The sequence below is a fragment of the Engraulis encrasicolus genome, chromosome 4 (assembly GCF_034702125.1).
Source record: "Engraulis encrasicolus isolate BLACKSEA-1 chromosome 4, IST_EnEncr_1.0, whole genome shotgun sequence".
In the NCBI taxonomy this organism is placed as follows: Eukaryota; Metazoa; Chordata; class Actinopteri; order Clupeiformes; family Engraulidae; genus Engraulis; species Engraulis encrasicolus.
This window is the reverse complement of record NC_085860.1, coordinates 55,584,175-55,601,674: the sequence shown is the minus strand read 5'-3', so window position 1 is coordinate 55,601,674 and position 17,500 is coordinate 55,584,175. Positions and strand designations below refer to the sequence as shown.

At 45.3% G+C, this 17,500-nt stretch overlaps 1 protein-coding gene across 1 annotated transcript in view; it reads right to left on the bottom strand.

Annotated features, from left to right (window-relative positions):
* otud7a (OTU deubiquitinase 7A) overlaps nt 1-17,500 on the bottom strand; it is a 192,147-nt gene that overhangs the window by 77,823 nt on the left and 96,824 nt on the right. The window contains exons 3-5 of the mRNA XM_063197743.1: nt 15,935-16,088; nt 7,959-8,183; nt 5,763-5,987 (exon numbers count right to left, since the gene is read on the bottom strand). Coding sequence (XP_063053813.1) covers nt 5,763-5,987; nt 7,959-8,183; nt 15,935-16,019 — 535 coding nt within the window. The 5' untranslated portion in view covers nt 16,020-16,088. The remainder of the gene's footprint in view (nt 1-5,762; nt 5,988-7,958; nt 8,184-15,934; nt 16,089-17,500) is intronic.

Sequence of the window (17,500 nt, the reverse complement as noted above, 5' to 3'; positions counted from 1 at the left end):
GTGTGTGTGTGTGTGTGTGTGTCTGTGTGTGTGTGTCTGTGTGTGTGTGTGTGTGTCACACAGTGCTGTACACCACAAACCAACACCTGACTACTGGCTGACCTATGGCTGAGATGAGGACGAGATGCAGTGGCGGAGTAAATTGAGACTTTTTGAGTTTTTTCCATGTGTACCGTAGATCAAAACAGTAGGCATCTTCGCCCCATATAGCAAGTCGATCTGGCACTTCACAAACGGTGAAAGCCCACATTGTGACACCGCACTCCACAGCACACAAGTGCACACTGCACACAACAAAACTGCATTCATGCCTCACCCGTGCAAGGGGGCAGCCCCCAATGACGCCTCCAGGGCATACCTGTCAACCATCCCTAATTTCCCGGGAAACTCCCTAATTTTGACTCATTTCCCGATTTCTTCCAGATTTTACATTTTTCCCAGAAATATCCCAGATTTTTCACATGATCAAAAACACTGTCGGTCCAGTATAGCCTACCCACGGCCCTGTCCTACGAGCCACACCCCCTGAGAGAGACAGAGGGTCTTGCTTATCAAGCTACCTGTCAGAAGATTGTATGCCAGATGCCACCAAGAATTGAAGTTCCTTGAAAATACGAACTGTCACCCTCGAGCTCCATAGTTTTCTAGTGCTTGTGTGCCCACTCTTTTCCTCAGAAACCGCCAGTTCATGCAAAGCATAAAACTGCCTCGGAACAGCGAATCATGCGATTAACCTAATCACAACCTGTAGGCTACCAGCACAACGTTTTGCACGAACAGACAACTTATGCGACAAAACAACAAGAAGAAACTCATTGCACACATTTCATTGTTTTGTTTTCATGCTACATTGTTTTTCCATATTGTGAAACGTGTTCTGAGGGATTTTAGAAAGGATCTGTCTTTTGCACACGCGCTGTTGTGAAAAGCAGATAGAACGGCACTGTCGATCCGTCTCTGTCATCCCGTTGACTGTCAGAATTTGGCCTTAGGAAAATTTCCCGCATTTTGGCTTAAAATATGGGAATTTTCCTGGATTTTGGGAGCTCAAAGTTGACGGGTATGCTCCAGGGACACTGGTTTGATTCCTGGTTCTTAACTCCCCCCCCCCCTTCTCTGTCACCAACTCACTTTGAAATACTGTAAAATAATACGAAAACACTAAAACTTATACTAAAACTCAATAAGAGGGTCTGATGAAGACATTAGCTGTAACCCTCAAACAGCAGTGTAGTCTACTTTTTTGAAGTGGGTATACTGTATATTCGTGCATTTTTTGAAGTGGGTATACTGTATACAGTATATTTATGCTATTCTAAAAAATGAATCAATCAATTTTAAGTGGGTATACTGAAGTCCCTGAAATTTAGAAGTGGGTATACTCCGTATACCTGCGTTCTACGAAGACTACACCACTGCCCTGAACATGTCTGAAGTGTAAGAAAAACCTTTTTGTTAAAGTTGTACTCACTGACTTATATACATACTTATATACAAGTCAGTGGTTGTACTACAACAGTTAGACATAATGAACTTCATACAAATATTAAAATTGGTGCTGTCAAAATTATCGCATTATTATCGCGTTAACTCAACCCCTTTTTAACGGCGATCATTTTTTTACTGCGAGATTAACGCTAGATGTGACCCTGTCAAGTTTTTTTTTCATAAACTGGCTGACCGCGGATTACAGGGGTAGTTTAAATACAATTCCCAGCATTTTAATTGAATTGAATACTTTTAAACAGCCCCAAATAGTTCGTTTTGAATCCTTCATCCATTTTAAGACTACACACAAAGTTTTGAACAACTTGAAGAGTTATTATTGGCTGTTGCATATGATCAACAGAGCATCAAATTGGCTGTTTTCTTGTTGACAAAAAGAGGTGTAGTTTCCTCCCCTTCGTCCACTACACTTGTAACTTCTCAGAGCTGTCATAAGTAGCAGGCTAACGTTGTAGCTTTGTTTGAAAGTGTTATCCCCAGGCTTATTGGTTTTCTCACTAAGAAATAAATCTTTATGAATGTAGTAGTCTGCATATACGCTGTCAGATGATCTTATAATGTCATTTCGCCTAAAAATGTCAAGGAGGCACAATCCCACACTGCTCCAGGAATGTAGCCCTGCTGTATGAGGCACATTTTCTCCCCTCCTGTCACTGGAAACTAAATATCCTCTGTGTAGCCTATGTGTGTGTGTCTTTGTTCATAGGACTATTTATGTTTTTTGTTATATATTTAGTTTTAAATATCATATGCCATTAGGGCAGATGTCAGTGTCTAACACTCATTGTTTTCAATTTTCAATTATTATTTTTTGCACAAGCCTATAGCCATTTTAGTAGGCCTACATTGAGAGAAGTATTACAATGATTTTAAATGAGACATAATTATGTGATTAAAATGCGACTAATCGCAAGTTAACTATGGCATCTATGCGATTAATCGCGAATAAATATTTTAATCGATTGACAGCACTGATTAAAATACATCTGCCATCGCCGGTCCCACTCTGCCGACTGGCTGTCAATTAGTGTCCCCAGCAGCAGCAGCAGCAGCAGCAGCAGTAGCAGCTCTCGTGTCATCTCGGGAGATCTGATTGGAGAGGACTTAATTTGCACCTGTGACAAAGGCAGATGTTTGATCATCTCTTCATCACACTAGCTAATTGAATTGGGTTCTTCTGGCCCAGCCCAGCCCAGCCTGGTGTTGTTAGGCCTTGATCCGTTTAGCATCTCGTTCTGTCCTGTGGGGAGTGGCGAGGACGTGGGAAGATGACACGCATCATGGTGTCTGTTTGTCTGTCTTGGGCAGAATCATTATGGGCCACTCAAAATGAGCATCCAGGAGATTAAAGGTAGCACAAAACACAGACACAGACACAGACACAGACACACACAAACACACACACACACACACACACACACACACACACACACACACACAGACACAGACACAGACACACACACACACACACACACACACACACACACACACACACAAACAAAGACCTGCTTGCACGCACGCACACACACACCTGATCTCATTTCCATGCAGTGCACATCAAAAGAGGTTTGACAGGGCTCTCATCCTCACACACACACACACACACACACACACACACACACACACACACACACACACACACACACACACACACACACACACACACACACACACACACACACACACACACACACACACACACACACACACACACACACACACACACACACACACACACACACACACACACACACTTCCGGTAACTGGTACAACAACCCAAAGAAGCAACACCCGCAGCACTGTTGAAATCAAAAGAGCCCCCTTTCCACAATAAGCGTAATGTATTTACGTGAGAGACAGCTACGCTACGGTACAAACAATGTGCATCAGAGGCACGTCGTCATCCATGGCAGCAATGGGCCCAAGCAGCAGCTGGGGATTGGAGCAGCGATTCTTATCTATCTATCTGTAGTGTTCAATTCAACACTTTTAGGGTAGGACCAGTAGGAAAAGAGTTAAATGTTACTCTTTAAAAAAAAAAAATGGGGAGGGGGGAGGTGGGCTTTACAAGTCTTTATTTGTGTTTTATATGACAGTGAAGTACACGTAGAGACAGGAAGCAAGTTGGGAGAGAGAGACGGGGAAGGGCCGGCAAAGGACCCGGGTCGGGAATCGAACCCGGATCGGCCAAGTAGTAGACGAGTGCCCTACCATTAAGCCACGGAAGGGCCGTTAAATGTTACTCTTGAAGTGGAAAGCAAACTGGTCCACTTCAGGAAGACTAGGCCAGAGACAACAGGAGAAATCAGACACTTATAGTTATTTTATTGTGGTGCAAGCATAATGACTGACATTTCGACGCAGTGCACCTTCTTCAGACTCAAAAGCTATCTTTTAACCACGCCCTGACGAAGGCCAGACGGCTGAAACCGGTCGGCGTTTTTAAGTTTGTTTACCCCAATGAAGAATAAAGGGTTTTTATTATAACTTCAACCTTGACTCGAAGGAGAGTCATTTGGATTCAGTCATTTTTCTATCTGTAGTAGTCTTGAAGTGTTAAGTTCACACTACAGAATTTGAGTTGCATCTTTACTGTAAATGGCTGGCACAAGATGTCACAAGAGTCTACTGTGGGCAATACATCACTCATTAAACAGCTGACTGGCATTTCTACTGTACATTACTGTATGTGCCCACAGCAGTTATTTGGCGTCGCTTGCGTCATTATTTGTCCCAGTCCCATCACGACAAGATTGTCTTCATGCGCGTATTGTAAGCCTTTGTGTGCTGTTACATTGCTGTTACATATATCTACTTATATTGCTTGTATGCTAGTAGAGAGAGAGAGAGAGAGAGAGAGAGAGAGAGAGAGAGAGAGAGAGAGAGAGAGAGAGAGAGAGAGAGAGAGAGAGACACACACACTGACACGGCCAGCATGGTCAGTCAAATGAAGCATATTCAGATTGTATTTCAGCTTCTTGTGTAGCTCCCATCTTGCTTGTTTGTGCTGATTGGTGTTATGTGTGTTTGTTATGCAGCTGAGACTTCCCCTATTTCCAAGACACATTTCTCCAAGGAGAAGACTAATAGAAAACCTGACGTGCCCTCAGCCTAAAGTGCCCTGACCTAGCCCAGCCTAAAGTGCCCTGACCTAGCCCAGCCTAAATGCCCTGACCTCGCCCAGCCTAAAGTGCCCTGACCTAGCCCAGCCTAAAGTGCCCTGACCTAGCCCAGCCTAAAGTGCCCTGACCTAGCCCAGCCTAAAGTGCCCTGACCTGGCCCAGCCTAAAGTGCCCTGACCTAGCCCAGCCTAAATGCCACAGCTAACGATTGGCATAAATGCCACAGCTAACGATTGGCATAAATGCAGTTTCCCTGCAGAGCAAAGTCCATCAGACAGGAGTCAAAGGTCAACAACGGTCAGTGTGTGTGTGTGTGTGTGTGTGTGTGTGTGTGTGTGTGTGTGTGTGTGTGTGTGTGTGTGTGTGTGTGTGTGTGTGTGTGTGTGTGTGTGTGTGTGTGTGTGTGTGTGCGTGTGTGTCTGTGTGTGTCTGTGTCTGTGTCTGTGTCTGTGTGTGTGTGTGACTTGTGGACCTGTCATGAGGTCAAAGGTCAGACGACAGGAAGTGCTTCACCTCTGCCCCACAGAGCAGGTTGCAGCTCTGGTGGCATCTAAATGTCAGAAGCGCAATCTCAGATTTGTCAAGGGGAGATGGATCATGCATCATTTCTAGTGTTATAGTGATGCAGGTTGAATATTTGTCTGTGAATGTGTGTGTGTGTGTGTGTGTGTGTGTGTGTGTGTGTGTGTGTGTGTGTGTGTGTGTGTGTGTGTGTGTGTGTGTGTGTGTGTGTATATTTGTGTGTGTGTGTGTGTGTGAGAGAGAGAGAGAGAGAGAGAGAGAGAGAGAGAGAGAGAGAGAGAGAGAGAGAGAGATTGAGAGAGAGAGCGAGAGAGAGAGAGAGAAGAGAAGAGAAGAGAAGAGAAGAGAAGAGAAGAGAAGAGAAGAGAAGAGAAGAAAAGAAAAGAAAAGAAAAGAAAAGAAAAGAAAAGAAAAGAAAAGAAAAGAAAAGAAAAGAAAAGAGAAGAGAAGAGAAGAGAAGAAAAGAGAAGAGAAGAGAAGAGAAGAGAAGAGAAGAGAAGAGAAGAGAAGAGAAGAGAAGATAAGAGAAGAGAAGAGAAGAGAAGAGAAGAGAAGAGAAGAGAACAGAACAGAACAGAACAGTAGCAGTAGCAGTAGCAGTAGCTTACTAACCGGCCTGCTCCAACGCCACCATGGTGGCCTGCTCGATGAGGTCTCTCTCGATGAAGCTGCGAAAGTCCTCACTGTAGACGCTGAGGTCGGGCAGCTGGAAGGTGTAGATGGGCATCTCCAGCGGGAACTGCTCACGCGCCACACCCACCTCGCCCGCCACGTGCAGCCGCGCCAGCGACATGATGGAGGAGCTGGCATGCGAGATGCCCCGCGACAGACGCTTCTCTGCAGACGAGGAGGAAGAAAAGAAAAAAAGAGGAGGATTTATTAATTTATGTCATAGATAAACGAAATCAGGAACCTTGGAATTTTCAGCCAGCGACATCAGGGCCGGTTCTGGCTTATTTGGTGCCCTAGGCGAGTTTGAGTTCTGGCGCCCCCCCCAACCTTTGAAAGAAAAAAAACCCACTTTTTTATACCTTACAGAACACAAGAGTAATACCGGTAGTAAGCTTAACTAAATAGCATCAGAACAATAACTGTTTTGCATCAAATGGATTTCTGGTTCTTTTTGACAGGCGACCAACACATCCGATTGAGTCACATGAAAGTAGCTTCACTGTGTGGTGTGTTGGATGTGATGGTGGTGGTGCCCCCAACCCCAGATGAGAGGGAGGTTATCAATGTGTTTGAATTGTAATATGGAATTGAAATACCAGGAGAGTGATACAGTACATTTGCATGCAAAATGCACGTGTAGACAATAGGCCTACCAAGGAGGTCTGCATTGATAGCCTATCTACACTACCTACAGCATCACAAAGCATGGCAGCATAACAATTTTAATAAGCTACACATTTGTGCTGTCTATGATTCCAAACCAATTTCTGGACTGGAAATAGTGGTGCATTTGAGTAGGAGAATGAGAAGGGGGCTATCTATGTGTTTGAATTGGAGGGACAGGGTGAGAGAAAGGAGAAGAACTGTCACGCTTTTGAATTTCATAATATAGGCTACAAAATATAGTAAATAGCCTCACTTGTCTGCAATACTACATCACTCAGCATGAAAACATGCTGTGCATGGTTCTGTTACATGATTCATGTATGTCATTCTGGTCTGGAAACAATGTTTTTTTAAGCTTACAACAAGCAGGTAATTCATTCAAGTGGATGGAAGGAGATATGGCAGCTAAAATTGTTTTAAACATTGCACCAGTATTACTTTACATTGTTTGCCAACCTAAGCAAGTATTATGATATCAGGTGGGTGTTAGTGAGTAGTGAGTAGGCTACTAACAGCTACTTTACTGTATTTCATTGCTTGGCATACTTAGCTAATGTTAGCATGCTAACTAGCGATTTCTCAGTTCAAAAACAAAGCTCTTTTTTCCCTATAATTTCAAACAGTAGCCTCATAACTATTAGGCTCTCCATAATCACAAACGGTTGCTGATTAAATCACATAGTTCCAAAACACCCTCTGCAACTCCTGCATCATGCAATGACTGGTTTAATGAGAACATAACAATTCTCCACCCAGCAGAGCAGCACTGCTGTTTGCGCTTGCCCTCTCTGTCTCTCGAGTGAGTCTCCAAATTCAAAATAGATCGCACGCTGTCACTCGTCCCGCCCCCTTTCTCAGGACTGTCTGTTTATTGGTTCACAGACTTCCCAGAGACAGTTGAAAGCGATATTACTATTGGCTGAGGGGCGTTTTGCCGTGAGGAGCGCTTTCGCCACGCTTTGTTGATTGCGACTTCATTAAAAAAAACTCCATATCGCAAAATTACGCATCGGAGAGCGCCATTTCGGCGCTCCTTCTTCACATGGCGCCCTAGGCGACCGCCTAGTCGGCCTATGCTTAAAACCGGCCCTGAGCGACATGATGGTGGAACTGCCATGTGAGATGCCCTGGAACAGACACAGAAAGGACGAATCCAAGGAGGAGAATTTGTCTTGCTATCAAATTTGTGGTGGGTTCTTGTTATGTTTTTAGTAAAGGTGTCAACAATAATTGATTCGGCAATGCATTGCAATGTGGGCAGGACAATTCAATAATCGATTCAGCAAATGCCATAATCGATGCAGCATATTTTTTCAAGTTTTAATTACTTCCATGGGCATTTACGGAGCAAATGAACTTAACATTTAATTAAGGCACTTCAAAGCATTGAAAACTGCAGGACTGCTACACACAACAGCAAACAAAACATTTTTGAAAGGTCTTGTGGTCCATTTTGACGTGATGTCTGACCTTGGGTGCTGTCATCCTGGCGCTGTAGGCTGGGCTCTGCCTTGCTGAGGTGCTGGGGTGTGGAGTCCCGGTCGCGGTCCCTCTCCCGGTCTCGGTCTCGGTCCCGGTTCTGGTCGGGCGGCCGGTAGAAGCGGCCCTCGTTGAACACCTGAGGCAGGTTGGCCGTGTGCACCTGCCGGAGCTGCTCATAGTCGCTCAGCGCCGCGCTCAGGTCCCAGTTCTTACCTGTACACACATACAGTGCATACATGCACACATTTTACTTCTTTATTTGGAATGACAGATATACAAGTATCATGGCACAATCCAAAGTTGGTTTAAAAGGAGTCCAATACAGCACTAGAATATTCTGTTCATAATGTCCTAAGGATAAAGGTGGCACAAACACATACACACACACATGCGCGCGCGCACACACACACACACACACACACACAAACAAACACACACACACACACACACACACACACACACACACACACACACACACACACACACACACACACACACACACACACACACACACACACACACACACACACACACACACACACACACACACGCACACACACACACACACACACACACACACACACACACACACACAACAAGAAGAACAACCATGCGCAGTTAGTACACAATGTGATGGTCTTAAAGCATATGCAGCTTACAGTCCATGAGTACAAAATTACAGAAATTGAGTTTGCAAAACTTCATTTGTACGGTATCAACCGTAGCAAGGATCAAATACCAGGCTCAAGGCCACCAGTGACAGAGCCTTCCATGTTGCTGCTCCCATTCTTTGGGACAATCTGCCTGGCCACGTTTAAGCAGCATCTTAAGACACACCTCTTTCTGGAGGCTTATGGCTGATAGCTCCACAAGCACTTTCACTTACATGCATTCACACACACGCTCACACACTGACGCGCACACACACTCACACTTTCCTACACGATACTCTGTGAAGCGACCTTGGGTGTTTTGAAAGGCGCTACATAAATGAAAGTATTATTATTATTAAATCCTGCGCAATGCCAATGTACAGCTGAATAGTTTCTCTCTGCCTCTCTGCATCTTATTTGTGGATGCATATAAAAGCCATTTGAATGCAGCGTTGCTATAAAGTTAAATCAGAGAGAGACACAGTAATCAACACTGTCTAGACACGGACACACCTTGCTGAACCTGGAGACAAATCAGAATACAAAGATGTAGTAACACTCAGGACACCCCAAAAACTCACGCACGCACGCACGTACACACACACACACACACACACACACACACACACACACACACACACACACACACACACACACACACACACACACACACACACACACACACACACAGAAACACACGCACACGCACACATGCGCACACGCGTGCATGCCTGCATGCCCGCACACACATAGACACACACACACACACACACACACACACACACACACACACACACACACACACACACACACACACACACACACACACACACACACACACACACACACACACACAAACACAAACACATGCACACGCACACATGCGCACACGTGTGCATGCCTGCATGCCCGCACACACACACACACACACACACACACACACACACACACACACACACACACACACACACACACACACACACACACACACACACACACACACACACACACACACACACACACACACACACACACACACACACAGTATGTGTACTCGAAGGAACACTGTGTCACTGGCCTGAGCTCACTTTCTCCACAAACTAAATTAGCCGCTGTTGGTTGGCTGTGTTCATTGAGATGCAAGACAGGTGTCTGGTGAGTAAACCTCCTCTATTACCGGGAACAGAGTTAATTGGCCTCAGTTAATTAAAGCTGAACAGACCCACAGTCCATTCAACAGCTCTAACCCTCATAAACACCCACACGTACTCTCACGCACACACACACACACACATGCAAGGCCGCAAGCACACAAGCCCACACGCCTGCACGCTCAGGAGAGGAGAGGAGAGGAGAGGAGAGGAGGGAAGAGGAGAGGAGAGGAGAGGAAAGGAGAGGAGAAGAGAAGAGAAGAGAAGAGAAGAGAAGAGAAGAGAAGAGAAGAGAAGAGAAGAGAAGAGAAGAGAAGAGAAGAGAAGAGAAGAGAAGAGAAGAGAGGAGAGGAGGGGAGAGGAGAGGAGAGGAGAGGAGAGGAGAGGAGAGGAAAAGAGAGAGGAGGAGAAGAGAGGAGAGGAGAGGAGGAGAGAGGAGAGGAGAGGAGAGGAGAGGAGAGGAGAGGAGAGGAGAGGAGAGGAGGGGATGGTAGAGTAGAGGAGAGTAGAGGAGAGGAGAGGAGAGGAGAAGAGAAGAGAAGAGAGGAGAGGAGAGGAGAGGAGAGGAGAGGAGAGGATTTAAAAAGCTGCTGACCGCAGTACTACAAAACTTGAGCTTGTGTTCAAATTTCACCATTTTCAAGGGAGAACTTTTCAAGCAGGACAATAAAAACGTGGCTGTTGGTGAGGAGACTGGCAGCAATATCATCTTCTTTTTGAAAACAGACCACAATACTGTTTGTAATCTGTTGTTGTGTTTTTAATGACTGGGTACATTCTCAGATCCATTTTTATGTCTGACGTGAAAATATTCGAAAATTCTTGTCGAAAGAGGGGCATTGAAAGTTCTTTTTGGACTGAATGAATATTTTCACAAACAGAAGATATGAAGAGTTCAGATGCAAAACCCCCTAAGTGCCTTTTCAGAAAATAATCTTAATTCATTTTTATTTAATGCAAAGCTATCAAAATTTCATTGAAAAAAAAAAAATATGTAATATAACTATTTATATGTATTATCAAGTACATAAATGTAAACCAAACCAACAATGGGGTTCTCTAAAAATATAGAAGTGCAGGTCTTCAGAAATGGAGATAGGGGGTTTTGCATCTGAACTCTTCATATGCTGTTTTAAAAAGTCAAACAAAACCTATAACCCCAGACTCTACGAAAATGCCAAGGCCACAACCACAAGGGCTCTTCTCCACACGCTGAACTAGAGGTCACTTTTAATGGCCATGACTTAAAGGTACACTGTGCAGGAAATGGTCAAAAAAGGTACTGCAACAAGGTTCAAAAGGGGGCAAAAGGTTCACCTGTCTCGGGCCCAGGGAAATGGGGGGCCCATAATTGGGTCCTCATTAGTCATTACATTGAATGCATTGGGTGGGGGGCCCTTTCAGATGACTTTGTCCTGGGCCCAGCCAAAGCTGTCAGTGGCCCTGAATTACTCAGTGGCCCTTCCAATTACTCAGCCTTCCGGCAGAAGGCAGTGCTGGACTGCCTTCAGCACCCTTCTGCATCACGCTCGGCCCGAATAGGAGGACCAGAACCGCGCCTGATTGGCACAGAGGGGCGATCTGGGACAGGGCTCCGACTGTCTCCGACCCAAAACAAAGCGCTGGCTCCTTCCCCCGAGGCCCAGCCCAGCCCAGCCTGTCCCGTAACAAGCAGACCCAATGGGAGAGGCATTGTCTGTTTGCCGAGTCCTTAACTAGCGGGGAGACCCCAATGCAGGGAGACACTGTCTGAACTGGACCCACAACAACAAGGCAACTCAATCGGACCCCAATGCAGGGAGACACTGTCTGAACTGGGCCACCACAACAAGGCAACTCAATCGGACCCCAATGCAGGGAGACACTGTCTGAACTGGGCCACCACAACAAGGCAACTCAATCGGACGGGCATTTGTCTGAAGCATTCTTGTCTTTCACACACAGCTGCTGTGTGTGTGGAGTGGAGAGAACTCACGCCATCTCTTGTTTTCCTTGAAGCGACTGAAGTAGAACAGTACAAACACACACGCATGCACGCACACACGGCACGCACGGCACGCACGCACACACGGCACGGACGGCATGCAAGCACACACACAAAAATGGTAGAGCCTCAAATATGAGTATGAACAAAAAAAAGACTATGAAGACTAATCACTGCTCGCTTCAGTAAATGCCAGTGCAACACAAAACACATGGCATCAGAAACTATAACAATCTTGCATCAGCATTAGTTCTGTTCTGGCCAGGAAATGGTAGTCAAGTGCTTGTGGCTTGTGATTCGCCTCGGGTGCTCTCGATCAGCTAATAAACTGTCCTCGCTTGTGAGTGGCCGGATTCCAACATGGTGACTTGTCAAGTATATTTATAGAGGAAAATGAGGAAATAGTAACTGTTCTTGGAGCCCGCTGGATACAGTCATGGAACACACTGCCTGCTACATTTCCATGGTAACGCAGAGGATAAAATGTGCCATTGATTTTAGCTGAGTTGAACTAAATGCTGCAGCTACTCAAGCGATCCAGTGCCTCCATCCAGTGCCACCGAATGAACCTGTATGTTTGCAACAGCGTTACACATTTGTTGTTGCCAGAATGGCCATGAAAGAGTCATTACTAAAGGCAGGGACGCTGATAAAAATGTTGGGCCCCATGAAAGATCCAAATTTTGGGCCCCCAAAATGACACATTATGTTATCGGCATCCTTCCAGGGCCCTGTAAGAGCTGTCGGGCCCCTAGAATATGTAACACCTTACCCCCCCTCGTGGCACCCATTACTAAAGGCCCTCTTTTGTCATAGAGGAGTAGTACTAGGCCCTATAGTAATCAACCTTTCAATGACTATTACAGCGTGCCTTAGAGGGTACAGCATGCATTAAGGGGTGAATGCACAGGCTAGATATGTCTGCAGCAGGGTGAATTCAATTGCACAATTGTGACGAGGAGGGCCTACAGTAATCTGTAGCCTATACTCATGAACGACGTGACGTTTTCCATGTGCGTTACGCCCAATTGTGGGGGAAAACATCCCATGCAAGTCAATTGGTGATGTTGGGGTTTAATAAACGAAAGATACGGACCTGTAGACTAGCGTTGTTCACGCACAGCATGCCGAAAACGTGTTGTGTTGCCGGCTGTTCAAATAATATAGCCAAACATGGAATTTGTTAATTTAGGCTAGCCGATGTAGCATATAAGTCAATGAGACATTCGGTTTGTTTTCACCCATAAAGGGGTGTAACGCAAATTTACGAACAAAGTACCTGAATGGCCGTTCATGAGTATAGGGGCTCCCAGCTACTTTTACCAGCCACAGGCCATCTGGTCACCTCTTTCCCCTGTATGCTGAATCAATAGGCTCGTATGCAACCAAGCATAAAAATGCTTGATCAACACGAGATCTGCTTAGTCTAATAAAGGTGGAGTTGAATGTTTGGCAAACAAGTTGGACAGATTTTTCTAACGTGATTTCCCAAGACATAAAAAACGCTGCTTCCTACTTGGAGCAGCGAGTGAACTGCCTCACAAGCATGTGGGCTACACCTGCAATTCACGTCAGATTGATGAATGCCAATCACCGCAGATTACCGACGGCATGGAGGAGGTCTTCTGCCCAGCACTTGCTCTTGTGGTACTGCGCGGCTGCTAAGCAACTTTTGTTCCCGCGATGGTTTAACGCCATGTGACATGACTGTGGCGCAGAGGTCACTCCCTTATGCTGCGTCGTGAACGGAAATTCTAACCAGGATGCTTCACGCGGACACAGTGAGCATGCTCGCTGCCTAGCAAATTGGCTGCCTGCCAGAAAAAACGCCGTCTTGAACGAACCTAATCTGGCAGGCAGCTGGGTCTATTAGTAGTCCCAACACACAGAGCACACACCTGCAATATTATGGAACTGATCCGCATTTTGCATACAGTAGGTTCACTTCGCCATACTTGCATACAGTAGGTTCACTTCGCCATACTTGCATACGGTAGGTTCACTTCGCCATACTTGCATACGGTAGGTTCACTTCGCCATACTTGCATAATTATGGGCCTGACTTCCAGGGCTCTGAACCTGATTTTTTTTTTTTTCAATTGGTTTGTTCCGAACCGAAACAGAATTTAAACATTTCTGGTTGTGGGTTCCACCCACTAAGATACCTCGAACCGGTTCAAAGCCCTGCTGCTTATCTGGCTGCCACACACACACACACACACACACACACACACACACACACACACACACACACACACACACACACACACACACACACACACACACACACACACACACACACACACACACACACACACGCACACACACACACACACGTGCACACACACACGCACGCACGCAGGCATGCAGGCACTCACACCCTGTATTCATGTCTGTTACACACAGAAATACTGCAGACAATGACCGTTGCAAGACTTAATAATTCCCTGCCCTAAAATGCCAACAAAACAATTGAAACTGAAATGCAAATAAAAATAAAACATACTGTTTATATAAAACATCAGATCACTTAACTTACACAAAAGATGCCTCAGGCTACACTGGTGGTACATATACTACCACCCTCAAATAAAAATGGAACATGCTGTTGTTTCACAACAGGCCACAGGGGGGCACTCCAATAAGCAGTTAATTGTAAAGCCTTGACATTTTCTCCAAGTGTGTTATGAGGGGCTGTTGAGATGGTCAGCATACCCAGGCAGACTTCGCAGATATATGACCAGTAATCCACAAGTCATATAAGTCTTCTAGGGACTTCCCTGCAGATACACAAGGCTTATATACACTACCTACTGTACATACATAAATACTGTACATTACGCATTCCCCTCCTAATGTCCTCCATATACAATGCTGACAACCTATGGATTTTATGATATATGTGTCTGAGACCCTGCAAGAGAAGCTTCGAGAGAAGAGAAGCTTACTACACTCGGGAGGTTTTCAGGGGCTTAGAGGTATAAAGTGCAGTCAGAGCGAGAGAGAGAGAGAGAGACAGAGAGAGAGAGAGAGAGAGAGAGAGAGAGAGAGAGAGAGAGACAGAGAGAGAGAGAGAGAGAGAATAGTGTATAAGCGCTGCAACCTGCGCTGACCGCATCATTGAACACTAAAAGCATTCAACACTCAGAAGACTGCTGCACTTTCCAGTTTTATTTTTATGTTCAGAAGAAACGATGCTGAAAATCAATCCCAGACACAAAAACATCTGCCTACACTACTCTAGTAACTGAGAAACAGCATTAGTTGGCATTGACTGTTTATTACATGTACAAAGTCTAAGAAAGAGGCAAATACAAATATGCTGTATTTCAAATAATCTGCAATGCAATTAATTATAGGGTGTATGTGATGATATTATATGTAATGCATATGTAAAAATAACACCTTACCGGTGACCAAGTTGAATACACTCGAATACTGTAAGGTTCAGATTACTGCAGTGGCAACACATTACTGGAACTGATATTACATTTTACCCTTCAACTCCAGAGTTTATCTCGCAGATGAAATATTATACGCCACCATACAACATCTAACTCTTGACAGGCAATAATACTATTAATGCTCTGTAACAATGTGAATCCTGCTCTCGAATAAGTTGAATCTAGAACTGCTAATAACAACTAATAGATCAGCAATCGGAACGAACAGCAAAATAATATCCCTCCCAATAACATGATGTTATGTTTTACAATTGAGCAGGCAAATAAAATAACATTTTTATATATATAAAAATTATGTTTTTAAAAAATAACTTTACACACAGGTACAAGCTGTATCACCAAACTCGGAGAATAATGGATGAAATAACAGAAGAAAGGTAAAGTCCAATTATTTAACTTGAGGGGAGGCAGAAAATGAGTTTATCTCCAGACATCTATGTCACTTTAATTACATACAGTAGGCAGCATTACATCTTAACATTACACTTTACACTAAGATGATGCTATTATGCAAAGCGACCTACAGTTATTTAGGTACAGGGTATTGGTTACAGTCCCTGGAGCAGTGTGGGAAGAGGTGTCTTGCTCGAGGGCACCTCAGCCATGGAGTGTGATAGGGAGTGGAATGGTGGGATTAGAACCAACAACTCTCTGATCTAAACCCATCTACTTAACCATTGCTGCCACAAACGTATATATGATGATGCCTTACCCTCGAGCAGGTCACGTGCCAGACCCGGTTCTGCCCCCGTGGACCGAACAAAGTCTGACAGGACCGCGTCCATGTCCAGAGTCATGTGATCGTAGGGGAACGCTGCCCAGCCAGCAGCCGAGGCCTTCGTGGAAGCCAGCCTTCAAGCTCTCGTCTGGAGAGAGAGGGGGATAGAGAGAGAGAGAGGGAGGGAGAGAGAGGGAGAGAGAGATGGAGGGAGAGAGAGAGTGGGAGAGAGAGAGAGAGAGGGAGGGAGAGAGAGAGCGAGGGAGGGAGAGAGAGGGAGGATGGATGGAGGGAAAGAGAGGGAGGAGGGAGAGAGAGGGAGAGAGAAAGAGAGATGAGGAGAGGGAGAAAAAGAATGAGAAAATGGGAAGGGGAGAGAGAGGGGGAGAGGGAGGAGGGATGAATGGAAAGAGAAAGAGAGAGGGGGAGGTGGGATGAAGGGAAAGAGAAAGAGAGAGGGGGAGGAGGGATGAATGGAAAGAGAAAGAGAGAGGGGGAGGTGGGATGAAGGGAAAGAGAAAGAGAGAGGGGGAGGTGGGATGAAGGGAGAGAGGGAAGGAGAGAGGGGGAGAGAGAAAAAGAATGAGAAAGAGAAAGAGGGGGTTGAAAAGAAAACATATGGGGTAGTAGGATAGTGGAACGAGGGAGTGAGAGAGAGAGATGAAGGGAGAGATGAAACAGGATGAGGCAGAGTAGAGGAGGGAAATAGAAAAAGGGAGGGAGGTAAAAGGACAGAAAGAATGAGCGATAGAGAACGAAAGCAAGGAGAAAAATGAGAGGAAGAGAAGAAAGAGAACAGAAGCAATACAGTAGAAGGACAAACATGAAACAAGTGGTGCAAGGGGCAGAATTTGATGTAGAGATTGGGGAGTTTGGGAGAAAGAGGAAAAGGGGGGATGAAAAATGGAGGGGGGAGGAGAAAGAGAAATTAAGAGGAGGATGGAGAGGGATAGGAAAATGGGAGGGAAATATAAGCAAGGCAAGACATCAACAGAGGGTTGGAGAAAGTGGAACATGAGTGAGAGAGTGACCAAAATGAAGTGGAGAGAGAGAGGGAGAGAGAGAGAGAGAGAGAGAGAGAGAGAGAGAGAGAGAGAGAGAGAGAGAGAGAGAGAGAGTTAATCCTCATTTCAATATTCTCATCGGTGTAAAACATTATTCTTACATGACTGCTTGCTCTATGGATAAATAATGAACCATACAATGCAGCACATCTATCATGACAACACACGCATGCACGCACAAACACACGCACACGCGCGCGCACGTGCAGAGACAGGCATTAACACGCATTATTATATGGTTGTGACGTCATCTGTCGAATGCTCCATTCATTTCAACGGGGCTCCCCAACGTTCGGACGTCTGTTATTTTTCGATAACGGACGGGTTGGTCTATAACAGACCGCTGTCAATGGCAACAAGACTTTTCACTGCTAAAGCGACTTTTCAACAAGACTCTAATCAGCTGCTGTGATAGACAGCACCCGTTGTCCTGGCTACCGCTGTCAATGGCAACAAGACGTTCACTGCTAAAGCCACTGGCTTGTAGGCTATACAA